The sequence below is a fragment of the Bos mutus genome, chromosome 2, assembly GCF_027580195.1.
Source record: "Bos mutus isolate GX-2022 chromosome 2, NWIPB_WYAK_1.1, whole genome shotgun sequence".
In the NCBI taxonomy this organism is placed as follows: Eukaryota; Metazoa; Chordata; class Mammalia; order Artiodactyla; family Bovidae; genus Bos; species Bos mutus.
In genome coordinates, this window is record NC_091618.1 from 39,972,448 (window position 1) to 39,990,363 (window position 17,916).

Here is a 17,916-nt window from a genome sequence, read left to right on the forward strand (position 1 = left end):
TCAAATTATTTTGATAAAAAATACACAATACACCTCTTTCTGCCAATGAAGAAGGAAGAGGATGAGTGAACTCTAATAAACTTACAGAATGGACAAGAAGCTTAGTCAAAAATGCCTGCCTTCTACTTACTATTAAAAGTTTCAGCTTTGGTAGAACTAAAAAGTCTGCTACTTGTTTTTAATATGGGTGGAATGCAAATTAGTTATGCAAACCAAGGCCAAGGTGTAACTGGAAAATTATGAACTGGCAGTCAAACTTTTATACATATTTCTGACACAGACTACCCCAGGACATTAGAAAACCAATGTAGTAAGAGTTTCGATGTGTACATTTGATGTGTTATTAAGGAAGAGAGGGAGGGCAACTATAGAGCGGGCAGCATTGTATTTAATAAACAAATAAAAATGAAGACATCAGTGTGTGAGGCACTGTGGAAGGCAAAAAGATATTGGGAAAAAACAGAGGAAAAAGGTACCATTCACACAAATGCCTTTGATCAAACAAAGGGAGAACTCAAAAAGTACTTTTGTAATAGATTGAGATGAAAGATAAGAAGAGAGACCCAAGTATCAGAGACATCAGAGAAATGGGAACTTTGATAATTTTTCAAAAAAATCTTTGTTTTCTGTGAGACAAAAATTGGCCTTAAACATAATCAAAGAATAATTATCTGAAAACTCATGTTTTCTATTAACGTGTTATATGAGGACTGAAATACATTTTTAAGTAGTGGTTTAAAAAACTTCTTAGACTCTCCATGCACCTGAACAAAACAAAGGGCCACTTAGAGGTCTTACATACGTGGGTAATCCTAACTAAACCCTGAAGAAAAGCAAATGCTTCTGTTACAAAACTTTGCATATAAGTAAAGGAAATATATGAAAGTGAAAGTGGAGAGTGAAAAAGTTGGCTTAAAGCTCAACATTCAGAAAACGAAGATCATGGCATCTGGTCCCATCACTTTATGGGAAATAGATGGGGAAAGAGTGGAAACAGTGTCAGACTTTATTTTTTGGGGGCTCCAAAATCACTGCAGATGGTGACTGCAGCCATGAAATTAAAAGACGCTTACTCCTTAGAAGGAAAGTTATGACCAACCTAGACAGCATATTCAAAAGCAGAGACATTACTTTGCCAACAAAGGTTCATCTAGTCAAGGCTATGGTTTTTCCTGTGGTCATGCATGGATGTGAGAGTTGGACTGTGAAGAAGGCTGAGCGCCAAAGAATTGATGCTTTTGAACTGTGGTGTTGGAGAAGACTCTTGAGAGTCCCATGGACTGCAAGGAGATCCAACCAGTCCATTCTGAAGGAGATCAGCCCTGGGATTTCTTTGGAAGGAATGATGCTAAAGCTGAAACTCCAGCACTTTGGCCACTTCATGCGAAGAGTTGACTCATTGGAAAAGACTCTGATGCTGGGAGGGATTGGGGGCAGGAGGAGAAGGGGACGACAGAGGATGAGATGGCTGGATGGCATCACTGACTCGATGGAGAGTCGGACACGACTGAGTGACTGAACTGAACTGAACTGAAAGGAAATATAACAGTGACAATCAAGATCTAGCAAAGTGCCGACTGCTTTTATAAGATTACTTTGAGAATGCAGCCATTAGTTTTTCAACTCATTTTCCAAAACAGAAATATCAATTACTCACTATACTGTCCACTGCTAGTCTGATAAATCGGAGTTGGCACCGTGACAGTGGTGATGGCAGGTGCTGAAGTCTCCTCTTCAGATTTCTCTTCTTCAATCCTTGGCACTCCTGGTGCATCAGAAGATAAGTCATTCAAAATTTTCCTAGAAAAATAGAGAATTGTATCAGTTAAAATAAAAGTAACATTTACTGGCCAAATACAAAGAAGAGGAAAAGATCAGAAAACTGACAGAAAGTTGAGTGTTTAGGATAGAATTTAAAAATGTTATAGTTTAAAATGTAAAAACTTACAATAATAAACAATAAAATATGCAACATTAAACTAAAAATCAATCAGGGCATCTACATGTCAAAACCATATGAGGACTAGAAAAAACACAGATGAATTTCTCCTTTCAGTGAACATAAAAAAGACGATGATTCAAAATCCAGGTGCAATTAAAGAAGAGATGAATAGAAAAACTGACTACAGGAAAAACAACCCTTTTGCATGGCAAAGAATGCTTCCCTGCTGGCTCAGCTGGAAAAGAATCCACCTACAATATGGGAGACCTGGGCTCAATCACTGGTTTGGGAAGATCCCCTGGAGAAGGGAACAGCTACCCACTCCAGTAGTCTGGCCTGGAAAATTTCATGGACTTTATAGTCCATGGGGTAAAACACTTGGATACAACTGGGCAACTTTCCCTTTAATCTAGACACTAGGTTATTTTTTTCTTTTAAACCAATACAATCTTATAGTGTATTGGCTTTTTTGGCAACCACATTTAATCAATGATAATTAAAGAACATTATCTTTTTTAGATGAATTCTTAATCCAGAATCCTGTATGGGAATAACTGATTTTATTTTAAACTCAAGTTCAGAAATTTTACCATTATCCTCAACATTTTATCCTATAGTTTAGTTCAGTTCAGTTCAGTCACTCAGTCGTGTCTGACTCTTTGCGACCCCATGAACTGCAGCACGCCAGGACTCCCTGTCCATCATCAACTTCCGGAGTTCACTCAAACTCATGTTCATAGAGTCAGTGATGCCATCCAGCCATCTCATCCTCTGTCGTCCCCTTCTCCTCCTGCCCCCAATCCCTCCCAGCATCAGAGTCTTTTCCAATGAGTCAACTCTTCGCATGAGGTGGCCAAAGTATTGGAGTTTCAGCTTTAGCATCATTCCTTCCAAAGAACACCCAGGGCTGATCTCCTTCAGAATGGACTGGTTGGATCTCCTTGCAGTCCATGGGACTCTCAAGAGTCTTCTCCAACACCACAGTTCAAAAGCATCAATTCTTTGGCGCTCAGCTTTCTTCACAGTCCAACTCTCACGTCCATACATGACCACTGGAAAAACCATGGCCTTGACCAGACAGACCTTTGTTGGCAAAGTAATGTCTCTACTTTTGAATATGCTATCTAGGTTGGTCCTAACTTTCCTTCCAAGGAGTAAAGCGTCTTTTAATTTCATGGCTGCAGTCACCATCTGCAGTGATTTGTAGCCCCCAAAAATAAAGTGTGACTATTCGTTTCACTCTATTTCCCTTGGCTGCTATGATCTTTCAAGGTTTTTATTCTACCATCTCTTAGGGTACTTTGCCCTTAAGTTTCTGTTATTTGTTGATCTGATAAACATGGCTTTTATGTTTTCAGCTCAATTACTGATAAAAACACCAAGCCAGATGAAATCCAGTGAGAACCCTTCAAGGACTTCCTCTGGGTAAAAACTGATCACTATAAAGCTGGGCTGTTCCAATAAAAACCCAGCATGTATTATTTAATTCCCATTTCTCCAACTTCACAAAAATAACCTAAGAATATTGATACAGATCTTGTTATAATCAAATTAAGACATAGAGGCTAGGTTTTGAGAGTTCATAAACTAAAAGCAAAATAATGGCATACTCCATTATGGAGGTTTGATTATAAGGGAAGATACCCTTCTCTACACATGTGTGGTGCCAATTAAGGCAAAAAAAAAAAAAAAAAATTTTTTTCCAACATAAAACACACCATGTATCATAAGGTTACAGCTAGGGTTTACCTAGAACTTATATAGAGAAGCCATGTAGCTTGTTTCTTAGTATCAAGTTGAATTTGCTTCAGGATCAAATGTCTTACATAGTAACACTAGATATATTTCAAAGTTAAAAGACAAAACTAGCTATATTTTGAGAATTATGAGTATAAATAAATACAACACATACTTGGTAACACAGAATCCTCAAGACCTCAATTTACTTGTATTTCTTTAGGATCCCTAATTAAATTGTGAGGATAAAGAAAAGGGCTGGCTTAACAGCCAAGAAAATGGAAAAGATATAACATTCCTTTGAAAAATAGAAATATATATAAATAGAAATAATGTAGGCTAAAGAAGGGAAGAATAAGCTTGAAGTTTATTAAACTATGAATTGAATTTAAAAGATTTGTGGAATTGCTCTTCCTGGAAATACTTAATATGGCTCCAATTTCTATGTAGTACTAAAAACAGTTTTGGTCCATCTTGGAAGCAAGGTATGGATTAGGCAACTTTTGTAGCTGAACATAAAACTGCAGTAAGGTGCCCCTAAAATTAGGGAATATCATCAAACATCACCCTAAGCAACTATTAAATTAACAAGCAGTTATCATGCTAAGTACCATGGAATAAGAAATGTGTTATGAAGTACATGGTACAGTCTCAGAACTGACTTATAACTAGAAAATGCTATAACCTTATCAAATGTATTCCAATCTTTTAAACAGAAAAGCAGCAGCCAGCACAGTCTACAAAAACAGAAGAAAAAAAAAAATCAGTCTTTTATCCAGGACTGTTCAGGGTAAGGCTTCTCTGGTGGCTCAGATGGTAAAGAATCTGCCTGCAATGCCTGGTTCGATCCCTGAGTCAGGAGGATCCTCTGGAGAAGGAAATGGCTATTCACTCGAGTATTCTTGCCTGGAAAATCCCATGGAGGGAGGAGACTGGTGGGCTGTAGTTGATGGAGTCACAAAGAGTCAGACACAACATGTTCAGATTAAGAAGTGCTCTTATTCTATATGACAAGCTTCAACTTATTTGAGAGAAGCAACTCAAGATGAAAAGACATGTTCTGTATGGTCCTGAATAGAGCATCTAACTGGCGTTCTGACATCTCTTCATCTGTAACTACATACGGGTACACCTTTATACTTCTGATCCTAAATTCTTTTAACTATTCAACTACCTACATACCTGTAGGAAGGCCTCCTTGAAAGAATCTCTCTTCGTTTTTGGGAATCGGTTACACTATCCACTGACTCCTGTGAATCTTCACTTTCTGCAATAGTTGAAATCTGAAAATAAAGAAGAACTTTATCATGATAATCAAATTTAGTTCCCATAAAATTTTTATGAATTTTAAGAAAAGGTAAAATACAAAAGGGCATATATCAACCTTATACATGCTTCAGTAGAAAATTAGTTTTTATGGGAAATAATCATACCATCCCTTTCCTCTCCCCTTTTTTCCCCATCCTACAGAAGTCAGAGAACCTAAAATTTTTTTGTCAAAACCAAACTTTTGTGATATCCAAATTCAGCCTAATCTCTTTCAGGTCTTCTTATAATCAACACTGAATGTATCAGTATCACCTGTCAGTTGTTTTCTTATAGTTAGAACAAAACTACCAAGTAAAATAAAGTTCTGACACAAAGGAAAGAATAATTGACTAAATATCTAGCTGTTAGTCTACTGATTGTACAAATATTTTCCTTTAACTGATGTGTAAATACTTTTGAGTATATTTACAATTGTACAAGTAAGATCGGTGATCCTTCAACCATGTTCCAGATGGCTTTTTCTAGCAATTCTGGAAGAAGTCCTCTGCTACATTTAGACATGTGTCAAAGTTGGCAATCCACAATTTTTATTAAGCAAAACTTCAAGGTAAAGAACTGTGTATTCTGGAAAGTACGCTTGGATTGAGAAGGAATAAAGGTAAATGAATACAGATTTTATGTGGGATAATAATAATAGCAGCAACTAGCATTTACTGAGAACTTACTATGTGGCAGATGATATGTTAAAGCATATACATATATTACATTACTCACTTTAGGTACTAGATAAGTACCATTAGTATGTCCAGTTTATAGATGGAATAACTGAGGCACAAAGCGTTTAAGTAAATCACCCAAGTCACAAAGCTATGAAGTAGTGAAGCCACCGTCAACACCTGACATCTCAAATTTAGATGTCAACTAAATTTGATACTAGCATCAGTATCCTGCTGGTTCCAATCTCAAACCAATTTTGTCAGAAGCAGCAACCCAGAGCATTTTCAGACCATTTTTAGACTAGAACTTCAGTCATTTAGGTAAGCTAGTCTGTCAAATTTACACTGCCAAGTTTCCCTAAGCTAAACAGCAGGAGCCTCTTGCTCTCTCCTAACCTAGGTGAGCATGCTGCTGTCGGAGTGAGAATTAAATTTAACCAAGGCAAAAGGGTCTATGTGGGATAGCGCCTTATCAAAATTTATGGCAAAGGCAGTAAGAACAAACACAGTTAAGAGAAACTTGAGAAATCAAGTATGTGGTCCGAGCCTAAGGGTTCTGGACAGCAGGCAGTTGTATTCGGAGGGCTTTGTGATACACACTCACTTTAAAATGAAGTTTGTTAAATCTAGTAATTTTTCACAAAATAGATCTATGTTAAAGTAATGTATGTGCCCCTTAAAACATTTTTAAAGTAAACCAAGTATAGTCCTATAGACCTGTGATTCATGGTAGAGTAACAACACTATGCTGCTGCTGCTAAGTCGCTTCAGTCGTGTCCGACTCTGTGCGACCCCATAGATGGCAGCCCACCAGGCTCCTCCATCCCTGGGATTCTCCAGGCAAGAACACTGGAGTGGGTTGCCATGTCCTTCTCCAATGCATGAAAGTGAAAAGTGAAAGTGAAGTCGCTCAGTTGTTTCCGACTCTTTGGGACCCCACGGACTGCAGCCTACCAGGCACCTCCGTCCATGGGATTTTCCAGGCAAGAGTACTGGAGTGGGGTGCCATTGCCTTCTCCGAACAACACTATAGTTACTGCCAAACGAACACACAGAACACTTTCCCACTAATCTGTAGCTGCTGTTAACTAGCTCACTCAGCAGAGTCTCTACACAGACTTTCTCAAAGATGTAGAGCTGATGAGGAGTTGTAAAAAGGCCTTAGCAGAGAATCAGAATTTCAACGGATAACAAGATCGAACTCAAAGTGAATAACCTGACAAATGTTTATCCTCATTAATGTTTTTTAGAACCTTAGTTTCTCTACATTCTGTCTTTTTTTGCTTAACTCTCATTCTTACAACCTTCTTTCAAGGATATATAACGATGTAAGCACACTCATGTGAAGAGTTGACTCATTGGAAAAGATTCTGATGCTGGGAGGGATTGGGGGCAGGAGAAGGGGACGACAGAGGATGAGATGGCTGGATGGCATCACTGATTCGATAGGCGTGAGTTTGAGTGAGCTCCAGGAGTTGGTGATGGACAGGGAGGCCTGGCATGCTGCGATTCATGGGGTCGCAAAGAGTTGGACACGATTGAGCGACTGAACTGAACTGAAGCACACTCTTCCAAGTTGAAAGTCATTAAAATAACAACTTTAAAATATGCTACATAAACCACACATAGGACAATTTTGAAATGAAACAAATTAACACTGCTTTTTAAATATATGGCCTTTAATTTTTTCCCCCAAACTCAATGCATCTATTGCTCCCAGTAGAACAAAGTCTCCTATTCCTCTTACCTGAAATAACTTGTCAATTCACACAAAAGGAACTAACTTATACTCTACGATTGCAATTCAAAAAAAAAAAATTGAAGTATGACTGCTGTACAATGTAATTTATAAGTATACAGTATAGTGAGTCACAATTTTTAAAGGCGATGTCCCATTTACAGTTATAAAATATTGGCTATATTCCCTGTGTTGCACAATAAGTTCTTATAGCTTATTTTATACATAATAGTTTGTACCTCTTAGCCCCTACTCCTATATTGCCACTTTCCTCATCCCTATCCCCACAGGTAACCACTAGTTTGTTCTCTGTATCTGTGAGTCTGTTTCTTTTTTAATATATTCACTAGTTTGTCGTATTTTTAAAATTCCACATATAAGTGATACGTACTGCAATTTTTTAAATGTAAAGGGAATTCAGAACTATTCAATACTACTTAATGAATGTAGTATTTCCTCTTTGGTGGAATACTATCCAGAGAGAACTTAGAATTATGAATATGAAGCCAATTCCTATGGACTATCTACCAAAAACAAACAAAACTCCCCCCACCCCCAACACCATACCCCACCTCAAACCAAAACCAAACAAAAAAACCAAACCCGCCCCCTAAACCACTAAATCCTCATTGCTAAGACCATTAAGCACCATTAAAATCCTTTTAAATAATAACAGTTCAACACGTTTAATAGGTTATTAAAAAAATAACATGAAAAACTATATCCCACTTGTAAGTATCAAAGACTATCATCACATTCCAATGACAGAGCCCCTTCCTCTGGTCTTCACCTCCTCCTGCCTCTATTATTAATCCCTTCCTGAGTTCCTTAAATAGGACTTTAATCATGGCCACTTATAGGTCAAGAAATTTTAAAAAAGCCAAACCCATCACTGAACCTTTTAGATCTGTATTTCTCAATATTTTCTTTATTTGTTAAGACAAAGTTTGTTAAAAAACCATACCTCCTATTTATATAAGAAGGAAAAAAAAAATCCCTATTTCGATGTTATTTGAAATGTCAAAATAAAATATACAGTGACTAGCACGAAATTTTAAAAATGGTTGTATTAAATGTTTTCTCAAACTATACATGGTCCCCTGAAAACTTAAGCGCTTTCCTGGAGTACAGTTCAGGCTCAGGTTTAGGGCCAAAGTTTATTCACTGGATCAAGGAGTTTAATAGAAGTCTAGAGCAGTAATCTCCAGACTGTTTTGATCTGCAGATCTCCCTTATAAATAAGAAAATCTGATATAAGCACATACATTTATTTTCAAGTTTTAAGTATTATCTGTATCATAAAGCAAATTAATTTTTGAAGAGTCAATGTAAGTATTAAAATACACTTGTAAATTTCTTAATATTTCATAGCAACAAGAGTGATGTGCTTTAATATGGTTCATTAAGAAACCATTTAATATTTTGTAACAGTGACGCAAAAATATGATTCTAAGCCTGGACTTTCTGAAATGTGATCTGACATCTGCAACTGCTGAAAAAAGGAGTTCATGACATGTGGATATAGGAATAAGTGCTTTGTGATTGGGCCTACTAAATAAAACAATCATTTTTTTTTCCACTTTCATCTATCAATTGCACAAACTTTTGATGAAATTTACTAGTATACTTTCATCTCCCTGACTCTTGGTAAGTTATTACATGCTAATAAAAGCTTTTACATTTTAACAAATAAGTTCAACACCTCCTGAAACTCAAGAACACTTCTGAATAGTTTGGAAAACTCTATTTCCAGAGTTTTCAAAGTATATACATTTGAGTTTCTAGGTGACAAATCTATACTGTTTTCAGTTAAAAAAAAGTATGGGAACATTTCCAAACTTCTATATTCAAAATATTCTGTCCAAAGCATGATTTCTTTTCAAAATGGAGGTATTCTCTCATACATTGTTAAAATGTCACCTTCTCTCAGAAAGGATAGTTGAAAAGAATTTCTTTTTTTCAAAAATATGTTAGTTAACATATCCTTTATAGGTTATCTCTTGCTTGCCATTATAAAGATCAGCAACTTTGGAACACTTGTCATGTAAAAATAAACAAGTAACATCCTTGTGTTTGTTCAGCAACTCAAATATTTGCTATATGATAACCACTGGATACCTTGCACAAAAGACTTGTGTGTGCCTCCATCACAAAAGACATAATGTGTGTCTCCATCACATTATGAAGTATTGCAAAGGCTGTATCAAAAACTTCAGTGCCAACCACAATCCCTCTTGCTCACTCTATTCAGGCCATGTCATCTTGCTATACTTTCACTTTTGGGCCTCTGGACTTGCTTTTATTATTTGTATGGCTTAGCCTCCTTCACTGCTTTCTAGTTTTCTGCTCTTTGTGTTCCCTGACCACTCTACATAAAATAAAATACCCTTCCCTCCACATTATTCTCTATCCCTTTCCCCTGCTTTAATTATCTTCCCAGCACTTATCCTCACCTGACATAATTTATTTTTTCATTGTCTCTCTTCGCTCAAATGTGATCTTCATGAGAATAGAGAAGTATTATTTGCTCACTGCTGCTTTCACAGCACCTAGAACAGTGACTGGCACATAGCATGTGATCAATAAAAATTCGTTGAAGGAATGAATGTAATAATTTAAGGTAACATAATCCATAAATCCTATGCAATGCTTTAACTGCATTGTATTAAAAATGCATCCAAAATTAACAAATGAAAAGTGAGGATGATACTGTTAACTTCTATACATTTGTGTAACTCCCATTATTTTTGTGGGAATTTTTACATAATCTGTGAGATCTGACTTACACGTATACCTAAGGGATAAGTTAGGGCACTGATGAATATGAAATATTAGTAAAGCTTAGTTTCTAATCCTCTGAGATGAAAAAAGATAAACAGAAATCTTAATATCTTATTCTCACATCAAGAGAAATGTACCTTATATATTTCAGAAATGCTGTTCTAGAATACTAATATTCTTCCATCAAGAAGTTTGAGGAATCAGTTCTCTCCTTGTTTGATCACCTCTTCTGTTATAAACCATTCTCTAATGATTAATTCTAATCACTGTGAACCAGCTGAAATACCACTGAAGTTTAATAGCTTCTCCATGGTTTAGGGCCTTTAAATTAAAAATACTGTTTGTGTTTCTGTTTCTGGAATTCAGGTTTCTAATTATAAGCACAGCTCACACATTTCTACAAGTTAATGGTCATTATTATTATTCTTACCACAGAGTAAAGATTAAAATTAAGAATATAATCAACAATTAAACATTATTAAAACCAATATTTATAATGTTAGCAAATTTTGTGTTAATTTTTGTGTGTTCTTTATAGAAAGACCTCCTATCGTAAGTGAAAAAGAAAAAGTAAAGGTTAATGTGAGATCTGGAATCTAGGTCTCCTGACTAGAAGGTCAGGTTCTTTCCACTATTATCAAGAGGAAGATACAAGCAGGGAATTAGTAATGGCATACATCATATGAACAACAGTTAGGCAGCATTCAATGAAATAAAAACTGAGACAAAAGATAGGAGACTATTGTTCAGTCAGTGTGGTTCTATAGAAATAACAAATTCTTCAGTCTTTACCTGGACTATACCATCTATTTAGTAACAACAAATTCCTTTTCAATATTACAACTTGATGATTTTACTTATATAAAAACATTCATTCTTCTTTCTCCTTTTACCCCTGCCCTAAATGTCCAAGCAAACCAAAGCACAGAGATCAAATGAAGTAGAGGTGAGTTAACATCTATTATATCCTTTGATGACATTAATAGAAGACAAAGAAGGGACTTCTCCCCTCTACAAGTATCAATCAATCTGGCTACTGTACTCAAGGGGAAAAGAAAGAAAACAGCTCTCACCCACAAGATGACGACATGGATGGTAAAGAGGAAACAAAGCAATGTCGATTATAAATGGCTGAAGAAAAACAGGCATTTACTTGGTCTGGACATACTTTTAATGGGAAGGATGTGGGAGATAGGGAAAAGGAAGCAGTCCAATAGAAAAAGGAGTTAAATTTGCTTGTTTCTGAGGATAGAATTGGGACCACTAGGTAATACTTTTAGAAAGGTATTCTGGTTCACCTCAGGGAAGAATATTTTAGCAATCACCCGATTATAAACTGGTTACCTCTGGAGATTGCCTCCTTTCTCTGAAAGAGTTGAAGTAATGCCAGACTACCGTTTGGAGGAGGGGAGAAGGATGTAAATAGGGAAACTAAGTAACAGATTAAGGGCTGGATAGGTAACGAGTTTGGCCTACACCTAGAAGATACCTAAGATTTTTATTTAAACCTTGAGTTCCATGTTTAGAGAGAAGGGACAAAGATATAAAGAATAATTTCTCACCTTCCTTTCTAAAAATAGGACCTAGGACTCACCTGAGTTCCGGAGAAAAGTCTTTTTAAGTCCTTACAGGAAGACTGTGAAGCAAAAAATATGAAATGGGAGGCTGGGGTTATGGCCTACTTGAATGAACGTTCAAGTCTTTTTTTTTTCCTTCCCCAATAAGCTCATTGCAAAGATGTATACTGCCCTAGGTTCCCTACAGTTAAATAGAGGTTTACATGCCTTTATTCCCCTTGGATCCAAATTAAAGGAACAATCTCTCCAAAGAATAAGATAACATGCATGGAAAAATACCTGATTCTTAAGGTACAATTTCTGAAGGTATCATTTCGAAGTTGTATATACTCTAACTTAAGACTTGTAAACATAGTTGTTTTTCTCTAAAATTCAAATAATACCTTAGGTAAGGTTATTAATTTTTGACAAGGGCTGTTTTTTCCAATTGCATGCTTAGAAAATAATTACAAAGTTATTATTTTGCATCTTATTTCCCTGAGGTACCCTTATAGTCTCTCCCAACATTTCCACTTTATCCCGTATACTTTATGATTTTTCCCAATCAATTCTTTTTTTCCTCCAGTTTAACAAACAGTTTTTTATTATGTCTGTTCTTGTGTATATATGTTCCTATACTTAAGGTGACTATACAGATGCAGCATATTCCATAATTACTATAAAATAAAACTCTAAACTAGACATGTTCCTATTTTCATAATGAGAGGAAGAGAAATATGGCTATCAACGACAGTTATGAAAGTAGATGCAGAACTTTTTATACACATACCTGAACTGTCTGGACTTGTGGAGACTGAATAACTGATGGCTGGGCCGCCTGAATAACTCCATGGACTTGAACTGTCTGCCCATTGGGCAGCTGTACTAAAGTTACGGTGGGAGCAGATGATGTTGCATGAGCTGCTGGCATAGATACCTATGGTGTTGAACATGGAAAAAAATTATCATCACAGATACCTCCTTGGGAGTACTCATGTTTAATATGAAGCAACTTTTTAGCAGCAAAAGGATGACCCTTCTGCTAGGTTTAAGTATTCCAATGGTGTGAAAGGAACTAACATTAAGCTTAATATTCTTTTTGGAAAAAAAAAACAAAAAGAAACAAACACTACAAATACTTCCCATGCCCCCCACTTTTAAACTCCTCCCAAATGACAAAAATCAAAAAACTGTTCTAATATAATATCAAAATATGTAACACAGACTTTTTTGAACACTAAATACCACTTTATTTGTACGGTGCTTTAAAGTTTCCCACCTGCTTTCATATTCAATTTCTCATTTGCTCTTTGAAGAAATCAGACTGGGTTAGAATAAGAGTTATCCCCATATTCTCTCCCCACTGAGAGACAGAAACATTAAGTGCTCCAAGAGATTAAGCAACTTACCCAAGGTCAAGAGATAAGCTAGCTTTGAAGGAATGTAAAATTCTTCAGAATATCATGTGTTAAATTAAGCCATGTTCTAAAGTATAATTGTTCCCAAACTTGGGTGAAGCTTAGCTACTAAGTCTAAAACAAATACATATCTTACAGTATAAAGCATATTTTTCTCTTATAAACTTATTACAAGTATGCCTTTCATTCATGAGGAAGTACAAACTGAAAATTTCTATCTCCTCCCAGCACTGAACTGGTAATAGTTGATATTTTAAGGATTTATCTTCCTCTTGAAGAGATAAAGGGGCAGAATTGAGAGAATTTGAGAAACCAGTTTTCTCCTGAGGCACAAAGAAGGCAATCTTAATAAGTCAATACCCAGGTTAAAAGGGCTCTTAAGTCATATGTATCTATCAGATTGTACAGTATTTATGGTTCCTGCGCTTGAATGTGTTTGAGGGTAGCAATTTTATTTGTCCATTTGGTAATAAATTTGGGAATTTAATGAAGGTCGTGTGATCATACTCTTTCCTTAGACTGCAAGGAGATCCAACTAGTCAGTCCTAAAGGAAATCAGTCCTGAATATTCATTGGAAGGACTGATGCTGAAGCTGAAGCCCTAGTACTTTGGCCACCTGATGTGAAGAACTGATTCATTGGAAAAGACCCTGATGCTGGGAAAGATTGAAGGTAGGAGGAGAAGGGGACAACAGAGGATGAGATGGTCGGATGGCATCACTGACTTGATGGACATGTCTTGAGCAAGCTCCGGGAGTTGGTGATGGACAGGGAGGCCTGGTGTGCTACAGTCCATGAGGTCGACTCAAGTCCATGAGGTCGACTCAGTCCAGGAGTCATTCAACTGAGTGACTGAACTCACCTACTGGGGATATGTGTGCCAGAACAATGCTAGAATTGAAACTACAGAAATGAGAAAGACATAGGTTTTTGCCCTTAAAGAAATTATTGAGGCATGTGTATGAAGGAATGGGGAAAAGGCCACAAATAAATATAATTCAATGAAGTAATGTAGTCTGCAAAGAGAAAAATGGACACAGTGAGGAGAGTGATCCCACCCAAAGCAAGAGGAGGAGAGGCTACCAGGAAAGTATGTTAATTTGAAACAAAGCATACTAGCTAAAAAAAAAAAAAAAGAACGAACGAGTAAGGCATGTTCTTATGAGTTGCAGAGGGGAGGCACAGAACTTCACGAAGACGGTGACACTGGCAAAAGCAATGAGAACAGCAATGTCTGTACATGGCAGAGAGGGATGACCAGCAGTTACTACTACTGGAACATATAAGTGTGTTACTATAGGCAGTAGGAAGTATGGAGAGATGGAATAATAGGCAGGGGCCAGATGGGCTAGTCATGAAATCTTATATAAGTTACATTAAAGAATCTGCATTTTATGCACTGAAGGGCTTTTGAACTCCTGAATACCATAGTGTGGTTTCCATTTTAGATAGATCACTTTACTTTAGTGGTAGGGTAAAAGATACTTATTTCAGAGGAAGAAAATCTGCATTTTATACACTGAAGGGCTTTTGAACTCCTGAATACCATAGTGAGGTTTCCATTTTCGATAGATCACTTTACTTTAGTGGTAGGGTAAAAGATACTTATTTCAGAGGAAGAAGAAAGTAGAGGTGAGACCAACTGAGAAAGTCTATATATAGTAGTAAAAGTGAAGGCCAGCAATTAGGCACTAGGTGTATTAGGGATGGAAATAATATAAGTGATTTAATGAAAATTCAGGAGGCAGACCAGAAAGGGATTTATGAATGACTGATGGAAGGAAGTGAGAGAGAAATCAAAGACGACCCACATAGTTCACATGTGGGTGAAAACGGGTAAACTATGCCAAACAGAGAACACAAGAAGCAGCTTATGGGTGGCTGGGGTAATGGTGGAAAACAATGGAATTGATACGACATCTGAATTTGCAGAGATGTTTACAAGGCAGTTAAATATCTGACTATAAAGCTTGGGGGGAAAGACACCTACTAAAGGCAGAGGCTTAGTAGCAGAGGGAAGTCCTGAGCTTCCCCTTTGGACAGTGAGGAAGTCCTTCCTTATCAATCACTTTTTTTCTGGCCACTACAAATCTTACTTAAGTTTTACTTGGTTCTCAAAATGTGATCCACGGATTACCTCCACTAGAGTTACATAGGGTGCCTGTTTATAAATTAGTCACAACCTCTGATGGACCCAAGGACATGTTCCCCGACATCAAGGTTGGAGAACCAAAACTGTAAATTATTCAGAATATCTCATATCAATGGAAAGCTCTTCTAATATTTGAAGCAATTAGTATGTCCTCTGAGTATTCTATAAGGTAAATGTAACAAGCTAACTTAACAAATAATCCTCTTTCTATGCTAATCATTCCACATAATGGTTTCTCTCATTGTGAATTTAGAAAATTCAGATACACCAATATAGAAAAAAATCACTTATATTCCTACCACTCAGAGCTCATCATTTAATATTTTTGCTGTAGATACATGTGTTTTTAAAGATGCATATATATACACATATATATATATGCACACTCAATTTTTTTGGCACTATCACAGAATCTTTCAAATCCATTTCAAATATCTCTTCATACCATTAATAGTATTCTTTAACGGTTTTAATGACTGTGTAATTTAATTTAATAATTAATAACTGTGTAATAATAATTTAATAAATTCCTATTACTGTCCATTTAGGTTTTCAAATGTGCCTGTTATAAGAAAGGCGACAACAGTATTGCAGCAATCATCCTTTCACCCAACTCTTTACTTAAAGCCCTCCATAAAAATTAACATTCTTATAGTCAAAACCAATGTTTTTTCCACTTTAAAAGAAATACTTGTAAATTTCAAAAGTAACAGAAGACATTTCATTATTATTTTAGACTGATTTTCCTCCTTCACTAGTTAGGCTGAATTTGTTTTTTTACATCCAATGGTCAAATCACAATGGTCTTGACAATTTTATTACAAATTTACAGTTTACTACGAGACAACAAAAATAGGTATCAGAATTCTGAGAAATTATGTCAAAATGTATATGTTGAGGACTTGGATGAGCAAATGAAAAAAAACCCTCTGTAATCAGGTATTAAAAAGAACAACAAAACTTACAAAAGTGAACAGACACTACTTCTCCTAAAACTCTAGTATCATGTCATTCCACTTATCCGTGATTATATGCTAATTGAACATGTGCATATAATTTTGTTCTTTCCCGAATTTCCAATTAAGCTTCATGAAACTGATTTTATTTTTACAGGCATAATCACACCAGCAGAGAAGAATGGGAAAGGAAGTAACAATAATGAGTTTTGGAGGCTAGAAACAGGTGGGTGAATGGTAACGAACTTGGAAGACCTCAGATGACCAACTCATGAGGTGGAGGCAGGGACAGCTTGATTTGTGCTACAAGGTCCTTAAGAGGCTCAGAATCTAGGGACCCCTAGAAGGCAGAGTGAAAGGAGGGGCTGAAGATAAGGAAGGCTGACTGAAGGCTCTTTGAAAAGCAAGCAGATCCCCTCCTCAGCCTCTGTGAACGGACACTAATCTCCCCTATGAGGACAGAAAACGTTGGTTTATTTTCTGATGGAGGGTTTCTTGACTGCTTGACACCAGGCATTGCTGAGGTGAGGTACTGAACTCCAATCTCCTTCCGTTGGTTGGCTCACAGGTCTTTATTTACATGAGGAGATAGTAAAGCTTTTCTCTGGGGAACCTGACCAACAAACACCAAGTTAAGAAGACTTAACATAATGACACTGGGATGCCACCCTACCACGAACCTCACAACTCACAGATGTCCGGCCCCGAACGTATACACACAACATCCAACATAGGTTTTTGGTCACCTTACTTTTAAATGTAGGCCAACAACCACAAGTTATCAAATATGAGGAAAGCTTCTAATATGAAAGATGGTGACCAAAAAGATAGAAGAGGAAAACTATACAGAAGAAAATCTATGTAGAGAGAAGAAAACTTAAAACTTAATATTACAAAGGGAAAATACTGCCTGCATGAAACATTAAAAAAAAAAAAAAAGTGTAAGTGTTAGTTGCTCTGTCATGTCTGACTCTGCGATCCCACGGACTGTAGCCCACCAGGCTCCTCTGTCCATGGAATTCTCCAGGCAAGAATACTGGAGTGGGTAGCCATTTCCTTCTCCTGGGTATCTTCCTGACCCAAGGATTGAACCTGGTCTCCTGCATGGCAGGCAGATTCTTTACTGTCTGAGCCCCCAGGGAAGCCTGAAACAAACAGGATACTATTAAAATACAAAAGGACTGTTCAGAAACAAAAGGAACTCTTGGAAACATGATAGCAGAAATAAAACAAATCCAACAGATGGGGTGAAGTGTGAAGTTGAAGAAATCTCTGAGGGCAGAGCAAAGACAGACTGAAACAGGAGAGAAAACTAGAGAAACAGTCCTAGAGGTATTAACATCTGGATCACAAGAATCCAAGAGATAAAAGAGAAAGAAGAGGGAGAGAAAAAAATCATCAACGAAATAACTTAAGGAAATTGCCCAGAATTGAAGACCCAAGTTTCCACTTAAAAAAAAAAGGGGGGGGCACTGAAGACTACTGCACAATGGATGGTAACAATTCAAGGCCTTGATAATGAAATGGTGAAGCACTGTGAACAGAGATTTTTACAAGATAACAAGAGATACAAAGTAAGAAATGGGTTTAGTCTTTTAAAACATCAATACTAGAAAATGACTGTGCCTTAAAAATTTGAAAAACATTTTCT

The 17,916-nt window shown here is 36.7% G+C and overlaps 1 protein-coding gene across 5 annotated transcripts in view; it reads right to left on the reverse strand.

The window, feature by feature from the left end:
• Positions 1-17,916, reverse strand: part of CREB1 (cAMP responsive element binding protein 1) — a 56,982-nt gene that overhangs the window by 19,133 nt on the left and 19,933 nt on the right. For 4 of the 5 annotated variants that reach the window (XR_011467624.1, XM_070387584.1, XM_070387593.1 and 1 more), the window contains 4 exons: positions 12,530-12,676; positions 11,778-11,819; positions 4,862-4,962; positions 1,658-1,800 (listed from right to left, as the gene is read on the reverse strand). Coding sequence is in view for 4 of the 5 variants with exons in the window: in XM_070387584.1 (XP_070243685.1) it covers positions 1,658-1,800; positions 4,862-4,962; positions 11,778-11,819; positions 12,530-12,676 (433 nt within the window). In the remaining variant the exon portion in view is untranslated. The remainder of the gene's footprint in view (positions 1-1,657; positions 1,801-4,861; positions 4,963-11,777; positions 11,820-12,529; positions 12,677-17,916) is intronic. The other variant, XM_005907034.2, reaches the window with a different exon arrangement.